The sequence below is a fragment of the Phalacrocorax aristotelis genome, chromosome 8 (genome assembly GCF_949628215.1).
Source record: "Phalacrocorax aristotelis chromosome 8, bGulAri2.1, whole genome shotgun sequence".
Taxonomy (NCBI): domain Eukaryota; kingdom Metazoa; phylum Chordata; class Aves; order Suliformes; family Phalacrocoracidae; genus Phalacrocorax; species Phalacrocorax aristotelis.
This window is the reverse complement of record NC_134283.1, coordinates 32,199,438-32,221,866: the sequence shown is the minus strand read 5'-3', so window position 1 is coordinate 32,221,866 and position 22,429 is coordinate 32,199,438. Positions and strand designations below refer to the sequence as shown.

Sequence of the window (22,429 nt, the reverse complement as noted above, 5' to 3'; positions counted from 1 at the left end):
GCTGCACAGGGAGGGGCAGGGGAGAGGGTGCTGAGTTACCCTGGGCCCACAAGGAGCAAATATTTCCAAATCCATCCCAGAGGTGTTAAGAAATCCCCTCTTGTGTAGGAAGGGAGGACCATCTCCTTACCCAGGAAGGACCAATATGGCCTGCAGCCCTCAGAGCTGATGCAGAGGCAGATTGGACCTGGGGTGCACATCCTCAACACAAACAAAGCATCTCCCAAAAACCCCTAGCACCATAAAGAAGCTACTGAGGCCCAGAGCGGGGCAGCCCCGCCATGCTGCTGCTCTCCCCTGCTGTGAGAGCCAAATCCCCCAACAAACTGATGGCAAGGTTTCCTTTGCCGTCGGTAAGCAATGTCTCACATCCTCTCTGACCATAATGGGCTAAAAAACACAGTTCCCCTGTGGATTCAGCCCGTTTCCTTCTATTCTTTAACAGGAAGCTCTGTGAGAGTCAGCCCAGGCAGGCAAATCATTCCTCACCCTCTTGTCCCTCCCGGGATGGACACAGCCTTAGCGGGGCCGCAGAGCCACAAGCCACCAAGAAGATGCTGGCTCTGTCCATCCATCCGCTCCTCTGGCTGTTTGGCTGCGTGCTGTTCCAAGGTGAGATGCTCCGTTCGCGCCCCAGGGAGGGTGAAGCAGTGATGAGCAAGGGGATCTGGGGAGCCCGGCTTCACGGAGGGCACCAAAGGGAACCAGCCAGACATTCGAACAGTAGTAGCTGCTGTTGGAAAGCACAGCCTTTAAATTCAGGGGTGGCAGGAGTCAGGTTGCTGGGAAATATGTGGCCATACTAGGTTTACTGGGTTTATTTGATGGCATTGGAATAAAAGAACCTGTTTTCTGGTTAACAAAGGGAGTGTTTCTGCTAAGGGTTGTGATGTTCAGGCATTTTGTAGTAAGTGACTTTTGTCAAATAAGCTTAAAAGTAGACCATTTAAATGTACAGGACATTATTTTCCTCAAAGATATTTTTTCCTTGGCTGATTTTAATTTTTCCTCTTGTTGATATAAATACACAGACAGTGCAAGACTCATGCAGAACATGACTTATCCTTATGTAATAATTATGCTCCTTTGTGATAATTCTGCTTTAACTTCTCTTTCCCACCTGAGTCACGGTGTGGGATGAAGGAACTGGTTTCCTGCTCTGAAGCATGACAGGTTTTTTTTCCTTCATCATCAGGCACCTCTTGTGTTGCTGACAGTGGTAGTCGCTAGGAGCTGAAAAGCATTCAAAAGAATATAGACTGCAACATCATCGCTGCTTCTAATAGACAGCCACCTAAAAATAATGTCTCCAATCCAAAGTTTTTATCATTAAACCATAGACGTTACCTATGGGTTACAGCCGCTGTGCTGGTAATAATGGGATTTTTAAAAGGGAGAGAATATAGAAAATTCTGTTAGTATCTGTGTAATTCTGGGAAGTAAGAGCACATGGACTGGAAAATTTCTGTCTTCATTAGAGGGCAAGACTGTTGGCTTCAGCAGAGGGGTGAATTGTGCCCAGTATCATATATGCGACTTTGAGGCCCCTTGGCCATACTGCTATAATCCTTAATGCCTGGCCAGAACACTATTTTTCCCTTAAAACTACTTGGTATGGTTTGCAGGGGACAGGAATGCCATAAAGGTTGTCAGACACTCTGGCTCAGCTGCATGATGCTGAGATGCAGCCCCCTGCCCGGTGCAGGACTGCCAACTGCGCTGCCCCCAAAGATTCACCTCCCGGCTAGACCCAGCTGCTGTAGCATCAGGTGATACGGATGCCACCCTCCTCCTTTGGTCCTGAGCACATCGCTCTGTCCTCTGCAGTCTGCTTAAAATCATGGGGCAGGGGCAGTTCTCACTAGATGTGTGTCTGGCAGCTAGCGCTGGACCCCAGCAGGGTGAATGCCTACAGACGATGACAACAGCATTGCTGGCGCCCACGGTGCATCAGCTGATGCTGCAGTTGCACCTCTCTGGCTTCGATCCAAACAACTGGCCTTCCCCACTGTCATATATCCTGTCTCACTTTTTTGCATTGATCCAACAGTTCTGAAATGGCTTTAATTTTATTTTTAACCTCTTAGTAAAGTCACTAAGTTGGTGTAGTGCTTGGGGGGGGGAAAGCTTCTGAGCAAGGCGAAGCAGCAGGCTTAGTGAAAGGGGCAGAGATGGGCTCAATGAATCTACTGGTTGCCCAACACACAGGCAGCTGGAGAAGGGAATTAGAGGCTCTTAACAAGACAGAAGAGCTCAGAGGCCTCCCTGCACCTGAGGAGGTGGAATTAACCTTGCAGGAGAGACAGAATTTGTTTTGGCTGGAAACTAATACCTGTCTGTGCAAGTTCATTAATTTATTAATTAATTTATTATTTCTTAATTTAAACTTCTAAAGGAAGTTATTTCTAAAGGAAGGTTCAAATACTGTTGTTTTGAAATTGCTGAAGTGGGAAGGTTTGGAACATTTCCAACCTATTTTTCCTCCCCCAGAAACACTTAACAGAAAATTTGTCCAAACAAACCTCTTCCTATGAATGGTTTCCATTACAATGGGCAGGCATTTTCCAGACAAAAGATTTCCACTGAAAAATTCCACCTCAAAGCTGATGAGAACCCAGCAGGATTTTCCCACTGTTACTCCATCCACTGCTCTCTTTATCTGCACCACAGCCAGTGGATGGATAATGTCACGAGAAGCATAGTATATTGAAAACATAGAAATGTGTCAATATATATTTTTTATAGAATAGAAAACATGGGGTGCAACTAGAGAACAGAAATTGAGCTACCAGGAGACCTTCCAGACACAGTGCTTGCATCCTAGAACCAGGGCATCTGGTGCATCCTGATTCCTTGGCCAAAAAGGAGCAGCCAGTGTAACCCTGACCTGGTGAAGAAGGAAGAGAAAGCAGCAGGTGCTTAGGAGAAATGTTTGTTCACAAAACAAACTGCTTCCTTCTAGTAACACGAAACTCTGCAGATGACTCTGCAAATCTGACCAAAGTGCCCAGAGATGGTTTCCAGTAATTATGTTCCATTTACAATAGCTGAGTCAACAACAGGTGTCCTTGGAGGGGATGGTGCTGGTAACCCAATGCCAGGAATGCTCCTGCTGGGAAAGCCAAGGCATGGGCTGCAAAAGGGAGATCTGCACCTTGCATAGCACCAGCAAAAGGCACCACTGCCAAGCCTCCCCTAGAAGGTCCCATTACTCCACTGCCAGAGGAGCCCACTCAGCATGACCCAACCACCGTAACGAGGAAGAACCTCCCACTCAGTCTTTTTTTGCAGACTTATGGGCTGGGGCGGGGGGCTGATTTTACCTTTCAGCTGAATCATCCCAGCACATCAGAAAGTAGCAAAGTCCCCTCTAGTATCTCTGGGTGCAGGGGCATTTGGAGATATAAACGTTTCAAGGAAGCTTTGCCCCTAATGCCAGTACCTCACAAAACTTCCTACAAACCTGTTGAAACAACAGGGATGCAGTTAAATGGCACTGCCTTACTAGCAGCTGGATTTCACAGGTTAGGGAGTATCTTCTCACCACTGGCTGGTGAGAAACCACTGGTTTGGGACCCAATTCCTTGAGATCAAGGTTGCTGATCCAGGACACAGTTATCGGACAGGGACATCGTATGACAAAAGCAAAGCTAGTGGCTTGGGCTTGCAACCCTGGATAAAAAAGAGGCAGAGCTCACACAGAGCTGTTTGTTGCAGGAATGTGGAAGAGGGGGCTCTGGAGATGTGGAGCATGTCTGTCCACCCTCCAGAGCAAACCAGGCAAACCCTTGTGGCACTGGGGACAGTCACTATTGGTTCTGGGCAAGAGAGGGCACCACCATCAGGCACAGCTGCAGACTCTGCATACTCCCGAGGGCAGCACAGCTCTGGATGAGCAGCTCCAGACATACGATTCAATAAGCTCCTCTTGTATGTTAGCTAGAAGTGACTCCTAGTTGTTAAAAATCTTGGAATCGCACTGAAATTAGTATGATTAGAAATGAGGGAGAAACATGTCATAGCTGATGATGCACTGGATGGAGACACAGGGCCACTGGGCTTTGTGTCTGGGAATTATCACAGACATATAACGCTCCTGTGCCTTGTTTTTCCCAGATATGAAATAGGTTAATAAAATGACCTCTTCCATAAAGTGCTTTGAAATCTGGGAATAAATCCTAGGTGATACCACTAGGGTCACTCACCTAAAATCTGGACTCAGATGAAGCTTGTCAGGCCAAGATGCTTTACCTGCTTTTTAGCTGCCACTTCTGCCAGACTCAGCACTTCAGGCAGCAGCTGCACAGTGCCTCCCCAGCACCGATGCACTGAAATGACTGCATCCAGGCAGCAATGTCCTTCAGCCACTCCCTTGGCATTCAAGCCAGGAGACTTAAGAAAATAAATTGGAAAGAACAGGAATTATGGGAATCCCCTTTGCTACCAGCCCCTTACACACCTTGTCTCCTGGGTCACTAGGTGGTAGCTGGACCGATCCCAGCAGGTTACATTCCTGCATGGTGGTTCACAAACACCACACAGTCTGGCTGCTACTGGCAACACCCAAATAAACCTGGGAAAACTTGGAATTACTGGAAAGAATACTAAATTTTTGTATAAACTTGGAAATGGTAGCAAAGAGCCTCCATGATCCTGGGGGAAGCAAGACATGCCCAGTAGGCACCTACTGTTGACCCACCACATTGGCTGTGCTGCTGCAGGGCACAGTAACACGTGTGCTGACAGAGGGCTTTGCGGACGTCTGTCCAGAGGTGTGCATACAAGCAAACACAGCAGCTGATCTCCTACAGCAGCCAGAGTAAACAACATTTGGAACAAAATCATACAATCTGATGAGGGCCACCTGCAAGGTGGCCTGTACGATGGCAGGACCTTGGCTGGTAGCTTCATTAAGGTGTGAAAGCAGTGCTGCTGAACCAGCCTGCAACTTGTGACACTTCCTCTGTGCCTCAGTTTCCCCATCTACATAAAACAAAGCAGAGCTAACACTACCCCTCTCCTCTGTAAAGTGCTTTGAGATCTGCTGATGAATAATATTATTTAAAAAAAAAAACTGTAGGTAGGCAAAAAGCACATGCTGGGCTCTGGCTCCCATCCAGCCTGGATAGGTGGCCCTCCCATCTTTCATTTGTATGGGGAATGATTTCCTCCCCCAAAACCCCAGGCCCAGGGTCAAACCCACATCACCAGCACTACAGGGACCAGGAGCCAACACAGGCCTCTAAACCAAGCAGGTCACGGAGGAAACTGGAGCCAGTAAACAGCTGGGAGGGTGACAGTGCAGCAGCCTGACGGAGCAGTGCTGGTGCAGCCGGGAGAAAAGCCATGCTGATTTCCTCTTCCAGGAGCAACCACTTTTCATGGAAAAAACAAACCTTGGCACGCACAGCAATGTGACAGAGCCCGCTCTGTGATGCGGTTTCCCCACATCGTTTGTCTCCTGGCTTGTTTTCTACATTCAAGTGGGTTTTAATTGACTTCTGCTAAGATCTGCTTCCAGAACAGCTCACCAGAGAGGAGCACAGAGCATGATGCTCAGAGAGGATGCCCAGAGCTGGGTGCAGCCTTTGAGGAGAGGCAGAGGAAGGCTAAGATTAATTTTAATTGCTGACAAGATCCGGGTTTAGTTCCTGGCTCTCCATAAACTTTCCATAATACTTTGGCCAAGTTATTACAATTCAGAACCACTTGGCAGTGAGCTGCCAAACCCCCCCATTTCATTTGGGAATTAGATGCTTAAATACCTCTGTGGATCTGGGACCTCATTTAGGCTGTCAGTTACCCAGCCTGCATAATGACATTTTTCCTCTTTCTCCGCCACAATTTCCACCTTACCTGTTCTGCTGTGTGACCCTTAAGGCAGAGGCACCTTTTTTAGGCACTTAATAAAATGGGACCTAGGCTTTTGCAGAACTCTCTGCTTTCCAGGTTTCCTAGTACAGGATTTTTTTTCCATGTGAAAATCCTAAGAATTGGGTGCTGTTGCTCTCTGCTGCTTCAGCAGCTGCTGTGCCTCAGCCAGGAAACAGCTGCACTTGCATCAAGCAGCCGGTATATTTTTGTCACAGGTTGTTTGACAGATGTGCCAATATAAGAATTGAAAATTCTAATTTTAGGTGGCTAGGTCTCTTTTCTGAAAACATTTGTTTATGCAGCCTGCAAGCAAAGGGTGCCACATGGGCTCTGCAGCTCCCTGCCACGCAATGCATTACCATATTTGCCCCCAAAACTGCCAGGAAAAGAGAACAGTTCAGCAAGTCCAGAGTTACACCTCATTGAGGATAGACAGTCCCTCTCCATCACCAGTTCTGAGTGGACAGGACCAGTCCCAGTGCCTTCATGCTGGTGCCAGAGATCCTCCCCTGTAACTCCATTGGTTTATGAATACAGACTGGACACCACAAGCCCTTCTTGAGCCTTGCCTAAACTCTGCTGAAGTGTTTCCAACAGCTGGCCCTGGTCTGGGCTCCAGCAGTGCTGCTATATGGAGGCTCTGATGTAAAGTTTGAGATTTTTAAATGTCAGTGCCTGTCTTTAGTCAGCAGCTGGAGAAACCACTCTTTAGATGTCTACAATTGACAAAAATAACACCAAAGCAGAAACACCTAAAATTCACCTTTTTTTTTGTTTTACATCATTCTCTTTTTGTGCTGAGGAGTGAGCATGGTGAGCTGCTGGCTCTGGGAACATCTTGACTGCCATGAGAGAAGGCTCCATGGAAAGACCCCTCCACTCTCAGTCTAACACTCACATCTAACCTCACAGATGAACTGCTGCAAGTAACAGAAATCCAAAATTCCCTTTCTCATCCTCTGGAAAAATTAACCGAAAAGCAGTTAGTGCTGAGTTGGAGCTGAAATGCACCTGCAGTTCTGATGCACTCCTCTGTAGCCCTACGGCTCTGGTGGGTAATCAGGAGTTTCCCATTACAGCAAGAGCAGAAAGCCTTATTTCCCATTGTAAATCCCTCAGCAAGCTCCCCATCTCCACCTGAACTGCACAATCTGGCTATAAATCACTTGCACCCAAACACACAACAAATATCTTGGCAGGGCTTACGCTCAATGGAGAGTCATTTGAATGGCTTTGATGTTAATTGCAATTACAGCCGTGCTGGCTGCATCCTGATTATTATTGTTAGCTGTTTATATAGCCAGGGCCCTCCATGAAGGGGAGCAGGGCTATTCTGGCAGAGCACTGGGAGGAAGCTGTTTCCAGCACCATTTGCACAAGAGTCCCCGGGGGACGTCTGCAGGGAGCTGCGACGCGTGGCACTTTTTTGTTTGTACCCATCCTGCTGCCCAGCCCTACGACATGACTTGGGTCTCTTCCTGCTTTGTGCATGTCTTTCCTTCTCTGCTGTAATTCAACCAGGATGCTAAACACCTTCAAAAGAAAACACCTAATATAGCAGGACTTTTGATTATTTAAGTTGGCACAGACGGCATAACAAGCAGCAGTGGCCAGAGGTCAGAGCCAGACATGCTCCACTTTGAAATAAGGTGTGGTTGTGTTTATAGAGCCAAGGCCATTTATTCCTGAGCAAAGTAGATCTCCATCCACTGGCCTCTTCACAGCAAGACCAGTCACTTCTTTGCAGCAAAGCTCAAACACGGCAGACCAGGGCGAGCACCTACTTGGTCAGGTGAATTCCAGGGACTGACCACTGGAAAAAAAGTGCTTATTCATCTTATTTACAATAACCCCAAGGTTTAGTTTTGCAAACGGAGAACTCCTTATAAGCCAATGTTCTGGTGTGACCTTTAGTGAAGGGCTGGGCTGTGGTGGAGGAAAGCATTGAGTACAATCCTCTTGTCCTAGCGCCAGGGATGCTGGAGCTAGCCCATGGGATGGTCCCCTCAGGGATGGCAGTACAGGGCAGCAATGTCATCTCCCTTGCTCTCAGCTTCCTCCCATCCCTAGAGGCTCTGTTCAAGCTCTCAGATTTCTCCTCAGCTTCACAAAAAACAGTTGAATAAACTGCCAGCTCAGCACCTTTATTCCCCTTTTGCTTCATCAAAGACTAAATGTAGTCAATAGTCCTTTCTTCAGCAATTCTTGATGCTTTCACATGCCACGTGCACTAAAAAGCACCTGTGATAATTTTAAAAAGAAAATGTGTTACAAGCAGCTACTTCTCCCCATGGAGAAACAAGACAATAGCTTCTGCAAGGGAATTTTGGAGAAATGAGCTACTTGAGCTTGGCACCTGCTAGAGGATACTGGCCCCCAAGATGATCTCAGCACATTATTTTTTGTGCTGAATGCATACAGAGTACCTTAAGGCATTTGCAAACCAATGTCCAGAAATTGTGTTGTAAAGCTGTTTCAGAAGAGGAAGCCCAGAAAGACAGAGAACTTGGCAAACTCTTGGGATCAATGGAAACAGCCCAAGTCACTCCACACTCTCCATGGAGGCAGCTGGGCCTCCAGGGAGCTGGCAGTGCCCTGCAGTACCCCAGGCAACAGGGTTGCAAAGGGGTGCATCCCCTTTCCTCAAAAGAAGCATCTCTACCTCTTTAAGAAGGACAACCATGTGCCCAGAATATCTTTCTTCCATTGTTTGGATCTTTTTGCATTGTTCCATAGTTGATTTAGTAAGTGATGTTACATCTGTCCATAATCCTGTCTATGTTACTAGACTGATGCTCATTTAACCTGCTCTTTGAAACCTGCAGAGAAGGCTATCTCATAATTCTCCTATACAATCACTCCTAGCAACTCACTATCCTTATGTTAAGGCAGTTTCCTATTGCCCAACCTCCCTTTTCCTTGCTGCAGTTAAAAGTCCTTGTCTTCTGGTCCTGTTCCCAATGGATTTAGAAAACCAGTTAGTCCCTTCCTCTTTATGTAACCAAAGTTATGATCATGTCTTCTCTTTCACAGACTAAACAAGACAGTTTTGCCAGCCTGCTGCCCAGTAAGCTAGAAGAGAAAAGCATGGAAAAGATCTGAAAAGTCAGGTCTGATTTTCATAGCCAAATCCTATCTGGAAAGAGACCGTGTTTTATTATGTATTCACAATAGTTTACACACCGTTTTGGTTCCTGTTTGGCTGGGATCATTGTCATAAAGCCTCAGACTAAAAAACAATTACAGCTCCAACGGAGTTACATGAGAAAAGTGAGATCAATCAGGAGCTTGCTACACCCAGACAGTCCCAATGGGTAAGTTCTGAGCCAAGCCCTGATAACCCACATACACTGGATGCTAAAGGTCTCATTCCAGGTACACACCACTATCAGGCCAGTCATCTGACCTCTTTCAGGCACTTAGAGTGTAGGTACCTACCACAAAGTTCATCACCTACACCTCCTCTGTGGTTCCTGGTAAGAAACAGGATGTTGCAGGCTGTGGGTCTTCTAGCCACAGCTAGAGTAAGGTAGAAATCTGAAATAGGTACGGTAAGGCAGAGATCTGAAACAGGTCAGAGCAATAGGGTTTTAGAAGCATCTGGTCCTCTCTTTGGTGAGAAAGAGCCTGGAGATGAGCTCTTTTGCAGGCTGGCTCAGGAGAGATGTAAAGCAGCAGGTGAGATGAAGCTCATGTACAGTGAGGCCAGATTCTGGCTGTAAATGGGTGCACAAGCACTGCTCTGGATAGTGCTGCATTGCTGCGCCTCCCCTCCTGCCACCCCACAAGGCGCAGCACCCTGCAAAGGAACTGTACCTCATCACAGACCACTGTTGCAATGGAGCTACATGGCATTACAAGGGGACAGCAAGCTGGAAGGATTCAACCTTTACTGCTGTCCCTTTTTGTGCAAAACCTTTAGCTCTCGTGGGACTCTGGTGAGATGGATGAGTGGTGGGATCAGATTCAGCTGGTTTCTGTAGCTGTAATGTAGTTTCTTTCATTAATCTTGACTACAGACAGCACAAGGATCACCAGCTATAACCATTTAAAAATACCAGTTAGGATATGCATTTCAAAAACAACAGACTCAAAGTCACCTTCTCAAAGTTAAGTCAGTTGGTTTTGATGTGAGCGTTTAAATTGCATTTATATTTTCTAGTTCTTGTGCCCAAGTATGGGAACTGAACATTTCTTTTTCCCATTTTAAATGGCAGCATTTTTAACTGTCATCTCATCTAATCATAGGACTCCAGGAGCTGGGGCTTAAGTAAAAATACCAGGGATCCTGAGAGTAGGCAACATAGGGGATTAGTGCAGGGATGCTTTGTCATAAGTCCATAACAAAAACAAACAAAAAAACCCAAACAAAAACACCTTTCAGATGAGAAACTAGGGACTCAGTGCAACACCTATAACCCTGGGAGAGCAGAGCCCAGCATGGACCTACAGGACTACCCACCACTACCACTACCCAAGTTGCAGGCCCCTTGCTGTGTCCAGACTTACACGGCCACAAGGCTTCAGCCAGCTTCCCAGGATGCAAATATATGGGACAGAAGAATCAGAGATAGAAGGCAGGAAGGAAAACAGTCCCTTTGGCTCCTGGAAGCCTTTATGAACCTCATCCATCCACTCATTAACACCTCAAGGGAACAAAGTGTTCAAATGTGTCTTAACTCTTTAAACAGCTCCGAAATAAGGTCAAACAGCCTTTTTCTGCAAGACTGAGCTGGAGGGAAAAAGCTCATGGGGAGGGAACAACCCCACTGATTTATATGGCCTTGCATTTTTCCTGTAACAGGAAGATGGCTCCCTGAAGGGTTCGGCTCCATCTGGGGAGGAGGGCATTTATCCTGACCGAATAAACTCCAGTACTAATTTATGCAGAACCTGATAGCTTTGCACTCAGTGTTTGCCACTACTTCTTTGCTAATGCTTTTTGGGAAATCATGTATTTCAAAGTAATTCCTGCAGAAGATGAGGAAAACCCAAACCACACAACCAGCAAGAACACCAATGCATTAGTGACAGTCACAGATTAGCACCACTAATACTCTTATTCTTTCATTTCAGGTACTACAGCCTCTGCAGACTCCTCTGTCCATGCTGTAACAGGTACCTCCTGGGTTGTGATCTTCTTTAAAAATCTATTTGGATGTGGGTGCACATGCCTTTGTGGGGATGCAAATGTAGAGTCCACACATGGGAACCAGATTCAGAACTCCCATCCACCTCTCACCCTTTTCCCAGGACCCTGTGTTGCCCCCTCTGCCTGCCCCATCTATCATCATTCACCCCCAGACCTCCAGGAGCCATGGAGGGCACTGCGCCCCAGAGGATGACCTTGCCTGGTTCCCCCTTTTCTGGTCTCTGCCCAAACCTTGTCTGGAAGAAAGCAATGCTGTGTTGCAGGAAGCCTAGTGAAAGCAGAGGGATCCTGCCTCGTCTTTGCTATCAGTTCCCCGCAGCTATTTCCTAGCAGTACTCCCTGAGCATGCTGTCCTTCACAGACCCTCAAAGCCAAGGCTTCTACAGCCACACCAGTGACAAACTCCCTCCATAGCATCTCTTGCCCCTATCACCATTTCAGCTCTTACTGGCTATAACGGCTCCTTTTTGGCCCATCCTTCTGCCCTCCCCTCTGAGGATCCCACCAACAAGGAGCACGTGTAGATGTCACCTCTGTGTCTCTCTTCTTGTGTTACAGGTCAATCCCAAACAACAACACGCAGCCCTGAAGTGAAGAACCATACCTCAGGTAACACTCATCTGGAGACATTAGAGTGCAGCTCAGGGGCATCCTGGCTTGTAACTGGTCTGACCTTCCACCCAGCTGGGCCATCCAGCAATAAATGGGGCTGTGCAGCAGCAGGTTAGACGAGAACAGTGGTGGGGAAGAAGGCAGTTTTGTGGCGTAAGGGCTTCTGATCCACCCAGCTCACCCCAGAGGGATCAAGACATGGGTGTAAGCAAGAACCAGGGGAGAATCACTACATTGAACAGGGAGAAACAGGGTCAGCAGATCACAACCCAGGGAAAATGCTGGGCTTCATATCTTGTGTGCACAAAGGATGGGCCTGCCCAGAGACCAGGCAAGGAGTCAGGTTGGGCAGTGTCCATGTTGCTGCATCCTCCTACCTGGCATCACCTGCTTTGCTTAGCACCTCTTCCATGCAAGGACCGTTGGGTGTGTGCAGTATATGCAAGCACAGTGCCTCACACACCAGGTCTGGCCTTGGCTCCTGGTGTTGTGATGGAAGTAACAGCAATGAAGTCATTATTGTAAGAGCTTCCCTGCATTACGTTTACTGTTCAATCTCTTGACTGAACAGGTCTCTTGACAAGCCTGACCACATTTTTTAAACTAAAAAATTCCAGTGCTTTGCACACCCTCAGCACCTCCCATACAACAGGTCAACACATTCCCCATTTCTCCAAGAGGAAAAGGAGAAGCATGAAGAGGCGTGTCCTAAACTGTACAATGTTTGTGTCAGCACAGGGACTGAACACTGCCTTAGCTCTAGTCCAGTTATTCATGTTGGGGGCTTTGCTTTGTTATCTACCTTCATGGAAACAGCATCACTCATAAGAACTGAAAAATATTTAAACATACTATGAATCTCTGGGGAGTTCTCTTACTTTATTCTCTTATTTCTGTTCTCCCCTTCTGCTGAAACCAGATTCAGGACACTACCACGTGTATGTGGTCACACAGAAGCCCTGGAAGTGGGGGTAGGGAGGTGTTAGCAGAAAGTTACATGTTTCAGTCTGAAAATACACAAAATCAAATACACAAGAAGGGGTCTCTCCAACTCCAGATCCACATCTGGTAGCCAACTTGGAACTTTGGATACAGATCTCTTCCTGCTATTTTGAGCAGTGGAATCTTTCTAAGCATATTTACCCCTCCAAAAGGACCCCAAAAATATAAAGGAAAAAAATCCCAAAAAGATCTCAGTTTCTGCTTCCATGCCTCACAGAAAAAAGAAACTTATTCCTAAATTCAAATATTTTGGTGCATTTGGATAAAAGGGGAAAGAAAACCCCAAACCTTAAAACCATTTTTACTCTTTTCTCATTTTTATTGGAAAGCCAAGAGAAGTCTAGACAAGGAACTTGCCTATAGATTCCAAACTGGTGATCCACTCTTCCTTGCACGAGGCTTATGGAAAGCTTTTTCCCCCACATCTTGCTCTGGATCATGTTCTTGCTATGCAGCTTTGAGTAGCAGGTTGAGGAAGATGACAGAGCTTCCAGACCATTGCAAGAACTGAGTTATTTGTGCTTAGAGACTTTCAGTGAAATGAAACATAAAAGTTAGCATTTCAGATAACAAGCAAACAAACACATGGCTGCCAGGCAGCTCTAGCCAGTTAAAGTGTCCAGTGATAAAAATACCTTCATTTTCAAAGCAGGAAGAAAGTGGTGACAAACCCCAGACTTTCTCTATGTATCTCCTGAGCTCCACCAGCTCAGCACCTCCATACACTAAATAAAAGCAAACGCTAATGCCAAAGTACAAAAGCACCCTGACTCTGAGCCAGACAAAGGCTATTTCCTATTTGTCTACTCATGCCCATGCTTTCCCTAGCCAGTTATCCATAACTCCCAAGGACTTTGAGGACTTTTTGCAATAGTCATGCCCTGCTCCAAGCTGTTTCTGAGCAGAGACTGTGGTGAGCAGAGCTCTTTGAAGTAACACTATGCTTCCTCTACAGAGCCTTCAGTAAAATCAACACCACCAACCGACTTGAATCTCACCACTGTGGGTCAAACCACTACAGCCAAATCCTCTTCTTTCACCACAACACTGCTAGCATTGACTATACGAGGTAAGTATGGAAAACTCAAATTTTTGCTCAGACAGGACCTGTTTATGCATCCTTCCTTATCCAAGGAAAACTGCAGGCATCAGAAAGACTGGACTAGTCCATGCCATGCTACTTATTCAGTAGCAGTGACTTTTTGAGTCTCTCTGACTCTTTGCTAAAAAAAGCAACACATTCCAGCTCCCCAAAAGCACAGGGTTGGACACAAACATGACCTAGATGTAACAGCTGTGCAGCAAGCCCATATGAGAAAGTCTCATGCAAATTTTTTACTCCATGGAAACCCAACAGCTCTCCATAACATAATCAGTAGCAGCTTCAAGATTTAATTCTTGTTTTCCATTTTTCTTTATCCAGATGAAAAGTCTAGTGGAAGCAGAAGCACAGCAGCTTCACCACCACAAGGTACTTTGTCCTTTTATAGAGTAACAGTAAGTTTAGATAACTTCATGGCAATTGGCTTTCTTGGTTCACACGGTGCAGGTTATCTAAGCACTAGTCTTTATCTTGGAGTTGAGCCATCAGTAACACCCAAAATCACATGTGTTATCCTTACAAGCACTGATAAAACAAGACCAAGTGCACTTAACACCCTCTGCCTGGAATGAACTTGAACAGTTGAAAGACTGATCTATGTTTAGGAAAAGGTAGCCCTTTTAACATCCTTTTTTTAAAAAAAAATCATTTTGCTTTTGACAGTCTGCTTAACCCAGCCTGTAAGCAAAAATTAAAGAATTCAGTAAGAGCTTTCTCAGAATAAGGGCAGAATCCAAGTGAGTGGGAAGACTGAAATCTGACAACTGAGCTGATTCCCTGTTCAAGATTCAGTCTCAAAAATCTGCAATGGTCAAGACAGAAATTGCTCTGCCTCTCCAAGCACCTCCTAGATCTTCTCTAATGCAATCAAGGTTAAAAACCCGTGGCCAGCTCTGCCAGCACAGATGTCCAACCAGCATGCTTGTGCCCAGCTAAGCCAAGAGCCCTTTGCATCAGAGCAGACTGCTATTAATTATAAACTTGCTTTATATCCAAAAAGGTCCATACCTCTTTGACTATAGAAATGTTGCTGATGCTTCCAAAAGTGAGATCTGTGTGCAAGACCCAGCATTCCCCAGGGACAGGGTATCCATGCCAGGCTCAGCAAACCACAGCTTCTGCCCACCACCCATGGCTAGAAGAACAATTTCAGAATGAAACAAATGGTTTAATAACTGGTGAAAAAATTGTACAGCTGTAGTCCCTGCTTCTCCAGACTGTTCTTCTCCATGTGGTTTCTGAACCAGTTAGATTTGTTATTTTATACCTTTTCCCCATTTCATACCATTTCTCCTTTTCTTCTGACTTTTAGCAAAATTACATTCTGAAACAGTGATGTTTTCAGCAAGACAGGAACCCCAGTTTCAGCTGCACACCCTGCATTCCACTGCAGAGTGCCAGGAGCTGTTTCACACTTTTCCAGGCAGCACACACTTTTGGCCAACGCTGCTATTGGGAAGGTGAGGATAAGAAAGGACGAAAGAAGATCCTGCTTGACCTACAGATGATCTTCTGCAGCTTTAAAGTATCATTTTTACTCTCCTGCCAGGGCCTGTAGTTATTCATTAAGGTCAATGCAGAAAATCTGGCCATTCAACACACATCCAGGAGGCAGCAAAGGATTTTTTTCTCTGTACAAGTGAAACACACAGGCTACCTTTAAACTTGTTTGCACAGGCATTGGAAGCAGATGTCACAAACCAAACAGCTTCATATAAACCAGTTTATCCCACTGAGAACTGGAGGCCTTTCTCAAACAAACCTCTGTGCTGCCACAGCTAGACTACATATGGTGTACAAGTTAGCCCAACTCAAACTAGCTTAATTACTTCTAGATAACCCAGGACAGCATACACACTAATTCCAAGGACAAGGACAAGTTGAACAGTCAATCCACACCCATAATCTGCAGAATTTCTTCCCCTAAACAGATTTATTTTTTCTGAAGTCTCAACATTTATGAGCAATAGCAAACCTACAACTTTCCCAGTTCACTATTCCAGTATTCAACTGCTGTAGCTGCCCAAAACCTGCATCTGGGATTGCAGAACCTGATCAGTCTGTACAAGGATATTTGAATTTTGGTTCCCTGAGTTTCTTTGGATATGGAAAATAGCACAAAAAGTGTTTGGTGGAAAGATTTTAGCCCAAGTATGAATTCCATTTTTCCCAGATATCACCAGCATCACAGTGAATCTGTTCTCTCCAGCATGCCCACTAATTCTTTTGGTTATTAGATGACACTCAAGGACAAGACTCACATTCTGCATTTCCTCTGTGCAGGTCAAGAGCCCAAGAGAAGCAGGAGTACCACAACTTCAGCAACTCAAGGTGCTTTCTCCTTTCTCTCACAGAGACATGATTACCACTAGATATTTTATAGCCCTTTTCACAGCCAACAGAAAGCCATCATACTGGCCATCATACTGCTACCTTCAAGGCAGCATGGTGAATGGCCAGCGAGCACCTGAGGGATGCTGGCAATCCCATCTAGCTCTTGAAAAGCCTGTAAAGCTCCACCGAAGGAGCACTTTGGGGCAACCTGTTGAGCCTGGAAACAGTGGTTGTGAGTCACAGCAGGAAAGGTGTCACTATGGCAAAAGGTTGTAAAAGGAGGAAGACAGGACAAGCCTCCCCCTCAAACACACTGCCAGATCAGTCCTTCACCTGCTTTGTCACTAGGGCCCCAGCAGAAAACGCTGCAGGTGTTCTCAGAATGTCAACAAAAAGGGCCGCACCAAGGCAATCCAATTCCCACACAGGTCTTGGTCACTTTGCTGTTAACATTGATGGGGCTGGTTAGGATCCAACATTATTCTCTTCAATAAAGTGCGAGTTAGGTCCTGTAGCATTGCTCTTCCCAACCCTGGAAGGAAAACTTTATATAAAGCTACCTTTCTCCCCTCTCGTAGGCACCTCAAACCCAGTTACCCCAACACCGAAGTCCCCTGACTACTTGCCTGTGCCCACTCCGACAGATCATAAATCACCACTGACGGTGGCAGCTTTTGGTAAGGTCTTGTGCAACCTGGGGAGAGGATGTGGGGAGTCTGTTTTTCCAGGCCACACTGTTTTGGACACCCAACTTCAAAGATGCTTCCCTGAAGATGGCTCCACAGTTTTCTTCTTCAGCATGCCTGATCCTGGAGTTTTCAGAGTGCAAGGGAAAACCCTTGAGAAAAACACTTGTCACCAGCCAGCAATAAATCACCTAATAAATACTCCCAGCCATGCCCAGTATGCAAGGGACAGACAATGTGGAAGTCCATCATGGCTACACCTGAGCTTGGGATCTTGCTCGCAGCACCAATGCTTGCCCCAGCTCCATGTCAGAACAAGACCTGAGCACAAATGATCCCATGCTATGCCTTGGTTTCCCCAACAGGGTCTAGAATAAATATGCTATTTGCCTGGAGTCTTAGACAATTTTTTCCCTGCAAACCTGTTGGGACTGCGTTCCCACCCTATCTTACTGCCTTCCCCTATACAGTTTCACCCTGCTTGGCAGGAAGCAGCCAAGTCCTCCACATTCTTCAGGCTGTGGAAGGATAGAGCAAGAGATGCCACACAAACTGGCAATAGATTTGAAGATAGACAGGGGGTAGATTTAAGAGACCCACTCTGCCTTGGGCTGTACTGTCCTCCTCTTCCATGAAGACGAGCAAAAAAACCAATTTGCTCATTTCTATCACACTGTAGGAAAAAGTGTTACTTCAGAAGCATTTTTAAAAGTCAGGTGTTAACTTCATAAGAATCATTTGCTTATATCCTCCAAGGGAAGCCACAAGAAATCCTGAAGGAGTCTTAACAGGACAAGATTCCCATGCAAAGAACAGTTTGATTTATCAAGGGCAGATGTATGAATCGAATCTGCAGTCAGCCACTGGTTTATGAGACAGATAACATCATTCACAGCCTTTAGCTTGTCTCTCCCCATTACATATTTACCTGACTTTAGACACCTTTAGGACAAGATTTACCAGCTGTAGTAGGGACATACTGACTTCAATCAGTCCCCAGTATAATCAGCTGACTTCTGCCCTCCTGACACTGCCTTACCAATTAAGTATTCATCAGAAGCTCTTTGAGGCTAAAACACAAGAGGATAAAGCCATTCGCTGTAGTCACTACTTACTTCTCTGCCTGTTACATACCATGCTTACTTCAGTGAAAATATTGATTTCCTACCCATGTTTTGATGACAGTCAAAGTCTCTCTGCTACGCCAGAAGCTGAGGACAGGCGTGTTACTATATCAATTGCAGACAGTTCTTTCCTCCATCCTCAGGTGTCATCAGCTTCATAGTCATCCTGATAGTGGTTGTGATCATTCTGGTCAGCGTGGTCAGCCTGAGGTTCAAGTGTAACCGCTCAAAGGACTCAGAAGGTATTTGCCTGGTGTGATCTGTCTTTGATTAGGGAACTAATCAAAGAGTCACTAGTTTCTACATGGATCCGGCAATTCCTAAAAGACACTTTTAAAAAGCTTACACAGTGGGGAGGTTTTGAAGCCAAACTGGAACACAGATTCAGCAGTTAGGAATGTAGTGGGACCACTTCTTTACAGCCCCAGCCCAGACCCATCTGCACAAAGAAACACTCTCAAGCTTGCTGCAGTTAAATGTGCAGCTTTCCAGAGGTGGGCACCTCTTCCAGCGGGAGTCATGGAGTTTGACTCTCCTTTTCCCTAGGAATCCCATTTTCCACTAAGCAGTGCCCACTAGAGGGCAAGGCTGCTCTACGGCAAGACGGTAACTGCCAAAAGACCAAAGAATACTGGTGACTAAACAGGCAGCAAAGCATTCAGTCCTGCCTGTATGTCACGTTAGTTGAAGAATTTTCTCTAATCAACTCTATAGCATCCCGCGTAGTGTCTCTAATCTCATTTGGATTTCAATTATAGCCCTGTACAACATAATTCTGAACATAGCTGACATTTTATTAGTTGGTTGTGATGTTTTCTCACAAGTACATCACCAACTGCCTTTCTCCCTCCAGACAAACAGAAGCCAGGCACCTCCATGGTATCAGAGAGGTAAGGCTGCTCATACTATTCACACACTATTTAAAGTGCCTATTTTATTCCAGAACTAATTTTGCAAGGAAAAGAGGCTGCTTTCATTATTTCAGGTAGAAGGGAGCATTTCAAGGCATCTTTGAGATGGGTAAAAAACCAAACTAAGCACTCATAGCACCTCATCCACTGCCTGATGGAGTCAAAGGTAGCAGTTCAATATTTAGGGGTCTCATTTCAAAGGTGCACTGATATCTGTGAAGACTCCTTACCTTCCAAAAGCAGTTTTCTTGCCTTTCTTTGCCTAGATACAGACTTTAAGTCTAAACCTGGGTTTCTGGATCTCAAAGCACCCTCAGTGAGATGAGATCAGGTCCCCAGAAATATCTTCCCAGACACCTATAACCATTATCTAGCAAGAGCAGGATAAGGGGGCCCCAATCCAGAGACTTTTGGAAGATAAGCACCAAGCAGAGTATGGTCCATCTGAACACCACGGTCCATCACTGCCACCCAAGAAGAGAGCCTGCACATGGGAAAGCAGCAGGAAACAAGAGCTGGAAGGGACCGAAACACATTGCTCCTACTTTTCCATCTGACAGTTTCCTACCAAAGTAACAAACCCTGCTTTGGACAGAGGCAATGGACACAGGGAGCAAAGCCCCTAAGTGTTTAGGTACCAAATTTGCATCAATGTCAATGGTTCACGAATACCCTTAATGATCACGATCTAAGTGATCTGCAGCCGCTGAGGCAGGACATATCAAAGCAGAGGACTGGGCCCCTGTGGCACCCTAAGCCCCAAAGTCATCCCATCTCCATTGGCACTAAATGCATATCCCAGCCCTCAGGATAGGGAGAAAGGGGAATTCCACCTTCCTAATACTTGTAAGTCTCACTCTTAAGAGAGATGGTGGCAATACACGAGCAGCAGCATCGGATGTGAAAATATCCAGGGCGCCCTTTGTATGGCAAATAAATTTAAGGGCATAGATCAGAGGGACACAGTAATGTTTCCTTTTGTTCCAGTTCTGGTAATGGCTGCAGGGCTAGAAGGTAATTCAGTCACTGAGAAACAGATCCAAATTGCTACTTGTTTCTGCCTACAATCAGTGACACAGGTGACAATGGTGCTTTCTGTCAGGTAAACCAGCACCACATCTGAATTTGAATGCACTGCCTGTTCCCCCAGAGATCTCTGAACCTGTGTTCAGACAGGGGATGGGGACTTTGGCACTAGGGATGTGTCTGAATCAGGACAGCAGCTCACACAGCAGCGTAAATCAGCTCTGGTCCCATGTGCCAGCCTGCCACAGCCTTGCCAGTTTGCCTCCAGTAGTGTGCAAAGAAACTCCCTTCTCCCATTTTCCGGAGTAGTTAATACTGCCTTTTCTTCTTGACAGCTGCTCAGCAGGCGCAAACCAGAAGGATAACAGCATCACTCTGATCTCCATGAAGAACATCAACATGAACAACAGCATGAGTTACCCACCGTCAGAAAAGGTTTCCCATTTAAGCCTCACTTTTTTAGAGGGTTAGCTGGGGACTATTTGTCTTGCTGGATAAGAGCATGCCTTTGAGTTATTTCTTTGCTCTCTTATTCCTTCAGAAAGATAATAAAAAACAGCTGCAGTCAAACTCCTAAAGGTCCAAACTAGTTCCAGTGAGACTGGTGAAAAATTTGGATGCCCATCTCAGGTTTATCCAAGCTGCCTGAACTCAAGGCATCACCTATACCTCACGCATATAGGTGCCATCACCTAGGGCCAGCCATCAGAGCTAGAGTGGTTTGTCATTAAATGAAGAGGTAAATAAGCTAGCCTTTGTGAAGCAAAGGTCTCACCCTCTAGTCCAAGCTTACTGCACTCGTGCTCCACAGATGATATTGGAGCACATTCCCATCATTACTCTCACATCCATCCCACATGGGTAATTCACATAATTTTAAGGTTTTTTAAAGCTAAACTAGCACTGGGTCTGGGTATGACGGAACACATTGCTTAACTTCTTTTGACAGCCCAAATAGGCTGCGGATCCATCATGTTTCATTCCTTTTCCAGGTGCTATGATGCCAAGGGCCCAAAACTTGAAGCTGACACATGACAACCGGCAGTGACTTTCTAGGTTCTTTTTTTTTTCCTTCTTTCTTCCTTTGGGGAAAGAGCAAGGGTGGACTTTATATATAAATTATTATGTCCCTTCTGATGATCCCACATAGCTTCACCTCCTGCAGCCTAAGGGCTTTCTCCAGTTACCATGCTCAATGGTTGATATCTAATTCTATTTTTTATATACCTTCAAACCCTCAGATTATTCCAGCAGCAAGAAGCACCAAGGAACCATGTACTTGGCTAATAAAGTGCTGCCTTAGATTAATGGCCTTTATAGTCTATGCCAGACAGTCACAGGCTCGTTAATCAGTATAGCCCCCCACTGAGTCAAACCCATGCATTAGAAAAGCATGATTCAAAGCTGAAGGCCTAAAGGGACTTAAATGGGCAAGCGCTAGGCCAAATCCCAGCATGACTGCTCCAAGCCCCTTATCCTTGGCACCCTCATTGTCCCCACAGCAGTGGGGATGATCATATCCACCTACCTCACAGGGTTGTTGTGAGGCCATGTTAATCAATATCTGTAAAGTGTTTGGAGAGCCATAGATTAAAGGTGCTGCTGCAATGCAAATTGCCATCTTAAATACTTGATTATTAATAAATGAGCTGCAGGCAGGCAGATCGCTATCTTCCCACAGGTCCAACATGCTCAAAGAAGACTCATCTTAGGCGTAAAGAACAAGGTTTCTGCATAGACAGAGTTTTATCTGAGTGTAAAAAGGAGTGGCCATAAGCAAAATGCTAAGCTACTTCAGCTCCTGAAATTTGATAGAGTTTGCTGGGAGAGCTTCCATCTTCTGTACCACCACCACGATAATGAGAACAGCCCTCTGTTAGGCTCCACAGTGCAGCAGCTCATGTTTGGAGCCAGCTGGTTCACAACCCAAGCTGGCTCAGACCCAGCTGCCAGTCACTTTTACCACCTAGAGCAAAATACATCCTTGTAAGTCATGCGACCAAGGATGATGGAGATGTCAATACCCATCCTCCACGTGACCCTAAGAGAAACAACGTGCTGTTGGGTATTTCTGGAGGTCCTAACTGCCTTATTCAGTAGCATAATATACTACAGCACTAACTCTGCAACTACCTTTGCCTCTGCCCATCTTCACCATGACTCCCGCTTGCAAGCTTCACCAGCTCCACAGTCAACACAGACCTCCAGAGTACCTCATCTACCCAGCAGCAGTACACCAAGATACTGCCTTCTCCTGACGTAAGCATCCACATCCATCAACCCTGAATGTAAACTGTGAAGTCAAGGAAAAAAAGATTTAGCCAAGCCAAATACACATCACTGCACACGTTCCACAGACACCCCCCGCCCCGGTTCAATGAAACATAATAATTTATCTTCATTTAATTTTGTAGGCTGGATAAGAGATGTTTTCTGGAGTGTGCAGTGCTAGAGGTTGCTGTGCTTTGCAGCTGGCAATTAAACGGTCAGCAAAATAAATGCAACATTTGCATATCTCCTGATAAGATCCAACACACTTTCTATCTTTAACATACACACCAGGTAGTTTGATAAACTATTTTTTAAAGAAATTAAGCCTTTCTGGT

The 22,429-nt window shown here is 45.8% G+C and overlaps 1 protein-coding gene across 1 annotated transcript; it reads left to right on the top strand.

Annotated features, from left to right (window-relative positions):
- Positions 1-451: 451 nt before the first annotated feature.
- Positions 452-21,437, top strand: ECSCR (endothelial cell surface expressed chemotaxis and apoptosis regulator). Its single transcript, XM_075102261.1, has 11 exons — positions 452-612; positions 10,951-10,992; positions 11,585-11,635; positions 13,596-13,709; positions 14,064-14,111; positions 16,026-16,073; positions 16,655-16,753; positions 18,030-18,128; positions 18,740-18,776; positions 20,159-20,258; positions 20,816-21,437. Exons 1-11 carry the CDS (start codon positions 555-557, stop codon positions 20,822-20,824), a joined length of 705 nt encoding a protein of 234 aa, XP_074958362.1. The 5' UTR covers positions 452-554; the 3' UTR covers positions 20,825-21,437.
- Positions 21,438-22,429: the final 992 nt, after the last annotated feature.